Source organism: Bubalus bubalis, chromosome 20 (genome assembly GCF_019923935.1).
Source record: "Bubalus bubalis isolate 160015118507 breed Murrah chromosome 20, NDDB_SH_1, whole genome shotgun sequence".
NCBI lineage: Eukaryota > Metazoa > Chordata > Mammalia > Artiodactyla > Bovidae > Bubalus > Bubalus bubalis.
In genome coordinates, this window is record NC_059176.1 from 66127460 (window position 1) to 66133459 (window position 6000).

The 6000-nt window shown below is 51.3% G+C and overlaps 1 protein-coding gene across 6 annotated transcripts in view; it reads right to left on the bottom strand.

Moving 5' to 3' along the window:
* The window catches only part of GABRA5 (gamma-aminobutyric acid type A receptor subunit alpha5), a 91247-nt gene extending 85871 nt beyond the window's left edge, over window positions 1-5376 (bottom strand). The window contains exons 1-3 of one of the 6 annotated variants that reach the window (XM_044932917.2): window positions 5282-5352; window positions 3620-3678; window positions 3089-3248 (exon numbers count right to left, since the gene is read on the bottom strand). In XM_044932917.2, the coding sequence (XP_044788852.1) occupies window positions 3089-3174 (86 nt within the window). In that variant the 5' untranslated portion in view covers window positions 3175-3248; window positions 3620-3678; window positions 5282-5352. Of the gene's footprint in view, window positions 1-3088; window positions 3249-3619; window positions 3679-4454; window positions 4544-4742; window positions 4830-5015; window positions 5236-5281 lie in introns of those variants that run through there. The other 5 variants (XM_025271647.3, XM_044932916.2, XM_025271648.3 and 2 more) reach the window with 5 other exon arrangements.
* Window positions 5377-6000: the final 624 nt, after the last annotated feature.

Consider the following 6000-nt stretch of genomic DNA (forward strand, 5'->3'; position numbering starts at 1 on the left):
AGAACAAAATCACATAAACTCTTTCTTCGGAAGAAGATAACAGAGCTTACCAAGCTCTTTTTTTTCCTGTAATCTCAGAACGGAAAATTCTCTCTACCCTGATGCAGAGAATTCCTTTCAAAATTATGCCCCCTTCCTTTATAGGTCAGTCTGACTAAGACCTTCCCTGCAAACCATGTGAAGCCAAGACGAGAACCCCAGGACCACCTGGCAGGTTCCCTCTGAGGAGGGCTGAGGACAGAACCCCAGCACGACCAGCGTGGTAAACCCACCAGGCCTCTTTTCCTCTCGTCTCCCTGACTGTAAGCCAGGGCTAACGATGCTCAGCTCATAAGTGTCCTCTAAAACAGACATCGTAACAATAGGCACTTCATATTGCAATAGATATTATTTTGTCAAGATTTTAAATCAAATAAGTGTTCTGAAACTCTCTTTGCAATTTGACAAAATTATTCTTAAGTTCATTTACAGTAATAACCAAGTGAAAGGAGCCTTGTATGAAAAGGGAAATCGATAGGCCCTTGTGCCCCTAGACGTCAAGATGCCTTCTGCTGAAAACCATACCCTACTTGACTTCCCACTTTGCTACAGATCTTGGTCCCCAGAAGCAAATGGACGCACAAAACCAAGAGCTAAAAGCACTCAGAGAGGCTGACGTAAAATTCCACTTACAGAAACATCTTCTAATAGAAATGAACTCAAATACTTAAAGCAATTGTAGGACGGATATGTTCACAGATATGTAGGAAAACAACACAATCGGAAACAATGCAAACACCCCTAATTAGGGATGTAGCCCATGACAAAGCATTTATGCACTGCAATACACTTGTCCATTTTACGTCATACATTTTAAGATTCTGTGGTAACAAAGTATTGGCGTGAAGAAAGCACAAAAATTACAGAACTGAAAACACAGTATGATCCCAACTGTATAAAGCTAGGCATAGAAGCAAGAGGAAGAAACACACTAGAATGGGAAGGATGATTGTATCTGTGTGGTGGAATTAAGGATATTTTCCTTTTTCACATACTATTCTGTGTCTCATTAATTTCTGCAGTTAGTAGGTGTCATTTTAGGATGGACTATTAAACTTATATCCAACAGGTTCAAAACTTCTCCAACAACTAACTGTCAAGGAGATTAAGGGGTATTCTACTACTTGTTTTGTATTAGCTTCTAGAAACTAAGAGTTCTCTCTCTATTTTGAAGATGACATCAGAAAGTCATCAAATTGAGTAAGAAATCAAGTACAGCTGCTTCTAATGGCCAAACTCCATATGCACATTTTTTCATACTTCAGACTTTCATCCATCAGGTGAGCATAATACATTCTTGACTACAGAATATGCAGATTCACAGAAATATCTTCGACTAAAATCTTAGGAAAAAAATACGTTTCCAATCCTAGCATATTTCTTACATCTGAAATATTGATAAATGTATTCAATATATCAGTAAGCAAACTACCTACCTAATGTATTAACTTGGAAATTTAAAATATTGTGTTTGATTTCACTTCTAAACACACTTCTCATGCAGGAGGGATGTATGCAGGATGTATGTGGGAACACTATGGTTAAATCCTAGAAGATTTAGCAGCAGGGAGAGCCCTTGAAGGGAAGACATTCACTGAACAGATAAGGAAACCAAAGGCACAAGTAGGGAAGTACCCATTCAAGACGAGCAGCAAGGTAAGAATAACAACCAACACTGTGTCCCAAGGGAACGCCCTGACTGGCTAGGAGGCTGTCCCACAGGCATGGGTAGCACACACACTCTGTCCCCTTCACGGTGCTGAGGGCCAGACACGTCTCTGATGGAGCTGGAACACAGCCCCATGCCGTCGTGTACCAGCCACACACCTGGGGATGGTCACAGACCTCTCTCTCTCTGCTTTCTCGTCTGTACAGACTTGGGAAGTCAGAAGTACAGAAAATGTCCTGAGAACAAAGAGAGAGGGTCATGGACTTTGGAGGGGCCTCCTTCCTGCCAACTCGTGGGGATGTATTGCAGAGCCACTGCGCCCTGCAGATGCCTCCATGATTCACACAAGGGCAACCTTCACCACTGATTTTCACATAAGGGGTGTTTGGTGACTTTTGTCCTAAAATTTAACTTCTTAATTACACTCCACCAACTTTAAGTTGGGGTCTCCCTGCTGGCTCAGGGGTAAAGAGCCTGCCTGCCAAGACAGGAGACACAGGTTCAATCCCTGGGTGGGGAAGATCCCCTGAAGAAGGAAATTGCAACCCACTCCAGTATTCTTGCCTAGAGTATCCCATGGACAGAGGAGCCTCACGGGCTATAGTCCAAGGGATTGCAAAGAGTCGGATACGACTTATCGACTAAACACACCACCAACTTCAAGTTACAATCCTTGTGATTAGCCACAGCAATTTTGGGAAGAAGAGGACAGAGTCAGCACCTCATAAGAAGTTTGTCAGGAACTTGGGTTATCACTAGTTTGATGAAAAACTATTAGAATCAGTACACTGATACTAAAGGCCAAGATGAAAGAGCTTAAAGGCACTGGTAATACCAAATGCCCTGGGGTCCTGCAGATCATCAGATACATGCAGTTTCTGGTATCTGCGTTTGCTTGAGCCTTTGGCTCAAGTCAGGACCACTGCGAGTCCTTGTCAGTGCCACCTACAGTAGGCTTGGCTTTAAAGGCAAATTCCTTTACAGAATGGAACTAAGGACAACAATCCTTAGTTTGTTTGGAACCAAGGACGACAAAGACTGTTGCCCACTGCTTTGTCCAACAAGCAATAAATGTCCTTCATGCAGGTCAGCTTTTCAATCCTGCTTTAACCTGAGTGGGAGGAAACACAGCTTACTCTGAAACCATCTTCGGCTTCCACTTCTGAAAACAATGTGCTTCTTTTCTCTGACTGACTTCAGAGACCTTACACTGGAAGCAGCCTTGCTTGGAATTAAGCGTGGGGTAAGGCAAGGACTCTTAAAACTCTATGGGACTGCAAAGGTGGCCAATGAGGGTTTGCTGATACACTGCTCAACAAAGTTTCTAAAAGGTACTTGTGCCCTGAAAATTGTAAAATCAAAGCATAGATGATAACTTACCCAAAGTGACTGGCTAAGTTCATGGAAATACAAAAGAGAAGGAGGTTTTTGATCATGATAAAGCTAGAGAACATTCCATTGTCCATTCCCAGTAAGAAAAACAGCTGAAGCAGATGAATTTGGAAGAATAGCTATTCCTTTCTCCACCTTGATCTTGAAGCTGAAAGGGGAAAAAACATAAACATGAATGTTGCCATGAAACAGTTCTAGAATCAAATCACACTGCTAACATACACAATGCATAAAGAAAGGAGCCTGGCTGTCCTTGTCCATCACAGTTCCATATCGAGAATTATCTGTGTTCACTGGCCAGTAAGTTGGGGGTGTAAAAAGAAATTACAGTAGGCTTGGTTTTCACCTTTACTCAGGGTGCAGAATCATTCTCCTAATTTATCTTTCCCATGTCGCAAATTCTTTGTTTTACTTTTTCCATGTGATCAAATGACCCTCTAGTCCTATTATTAGAATCAATGCCTGAAGTTATCTAACTGTATTTTACATCTGTCAAATCCACAAGTGGAATAATTTTACCTTTCTGAAATATTTGCCACGCGTCAAAGCCAGCAAGCTACTCCTTGTTCTGCAAGGTGCTATGAGAAAGTATGTGGAAAGAGGGGAAAAAAGGCACATTTAAACAAGTCTTCTGCAAGATCACGACAATATAAGAACTGCTTATAAAAGAAGGCTGCCACTTTCTCAGCAGTCTGTCCCCATGACTAAATAACTTAGTAATCACTGCATTTTGGAAAGTCTCTCGGCTCTGGATTATATGGTGGGCCCTAATTAATGCATTTGAAATCCAAGCAGGCACAATCCCTGGGCTCTGCAACTAACCCTAGAGAAGGGATACATTTCTCAATATGCGCATAACGCAAATGGATAGACATCATAAAGGAGCACCGCGTGTTCAAAAGCAACATTTTCCCGAGGAGACCCCAGGCCAACTCCGAAAGAGAGAAACACACAACAGGTACACCTCCGAAACCAAGGCCCTCGAGTCGAGAAAGGCAGGGCGGGGATTGCCTGGGTGCGTCCAGGGGCTGCTCTCCAAACCCGGGCCGGAGTCCCGGCGGCGAGCACGCGGCGCTGCATGCGGGAAACCCGGGCGGCACCTCCTGCCGCCCTCAGCCTGGTGACAATCTGGACCAGGCTTTGAGGGAGTCGGGACCCCCAAAGACAGGCTGTCTCCCACGGTCCCGGGACCTCCGCGGGGGCTCGCGGGCGCGGGGGTGGCACTGCAGAGCTGCAGCCTCCGCGCCCGGGCGCCCGCGGCCGGGTAGAGTCGGCCGCCCGCCCGGTCCGCAGCGGCGCGCCCAGCGCCAACCGTTTGCCCACCCTCCCCGGCTCGCTTCTGGCCCCGGCAGACCTGCCCTGCTGCCGCCCCGGGTCCTAGCGGAGCGTCCTGCCGCGCGGCGCTTTCCTCCTCGGCCCGGAGCGCGCGGTGCAGCGTCGGCTCCGTGTCTCCCGGCCTCGAGCCGCCAGCGCGACCCGCTCGCGCCCCCGCCCCCAGTCTCGAGCCCGAGCCCGCGCCCACCCTGCAGGAAGCGCCCAGCCCGCCGCGCCTCGGAGCCCGGCGGCTGGCGGGGCCCCCGGGGGGCGTTCTCGGCCCTCGGCTCCGGTGACCGCGGCGGGAGCCTCGTGCCCCAGTTCCTACCGGCAGGTCCGTGGGTCTTGCGCCCCGGCGCCCCGTCCGGCGGCGCCGCGCTGCTCTGGACGCCCCTGCCCTCCCGCGCGGGCTGCGCCTCCGCAGTCGCCGGGGGAAAGTTTGCGCTCCCGGCCGCCCGCGGGGCCCCGCCTGCCTCCACCGCCCTCCCTGAGCCAGGTACCCTCGAGGAGAGGCATGCGGGCCGAGCCGGGGCCGCTTGCCCTCCCGCCGCCGTCCGCAGCTCCTGACCCCACGGCCCCGGTCCCGCGCGCCCGGGCTTACCCCGCGCGCCGGCCCGGGAAGGCGAGCCGTCGGCGAGGGCGCATCCTCCTCCCCCGTCTGCTCTCCCCGGCTGGCAGGCGCAGAGGCCGGTGCGGCGTCACCGCCCCATGCCGCCAGCGCGAACTTCCCCGGTGCTCCCGGGCCGAGCGCCTGGGGCGCCCCCCGCGCTCCCGCCGCCGCCCTGCGGCTCAGCTCCGCGCCCGAGGCCGCGCGCCGCCCCGCTGCAGAGCCCCCGGCGCCCCCGGCGCGCCGGGGCGCGCTCTCACCTCGCGCGAGCGCTACATGTCGGCTCCGGCTCTGAGAAACGCTCCTCTGCGGAGGCGCTCCGGTAGAGGCCGCCAGACTCTCACCAAACGCGCCCTGGCCCCGGGCCGGCTGCGAGGAAGTGGGGGCGTTCGGGGTCCCCAGCTTGGCCAGCTCTGGGACAGGCCACGTTTCTGATGAAGTTTCTTGGTAGCCTGCCGGAGTGTATCGGTGCCTCGTGTCCCTCTTTTTAGGGCTGAGATGGAAAGGGGGTGTCCAGGCAGGCGCCGAAGGCCGGGGTGCCTAGAGCTTTCCTGTCTCAGGACCAGCCCTGAGCGCCTTTCTGGCCGGGCCTAAGTCCTGCCTCAGTCCTCTACGCAGGCCCCTGTGTCTGCAGCTCCTACTCTCTATAGGAAGAAACTGGCCTCTGAGGCTACTTTGTAAAGAATTGTAATTCATTGCTATGAGAAGTAAAGTCAGTAAAATGGATTAATTAGAATTAAACGCTTACCTAATTGCTCTGTACATTTGGGGAGGCTGGGAAGTTCCTTTCTTGACAAGAAGCCTTCTTGTCAGTGACAAGAGGACTTAGGGTCTGCAGACTTGTGAGTGGGTATCGGACTTGAATTCTGCTGTAGGGCGTTACCTCCCGCACCCACGAACACGTGAAATTTCATTATTGAGGTCATGTTCGTCTCTGCCTCAGCGTGCCTACTCTGAGTGCTGAGGCTGGCTGGCACAA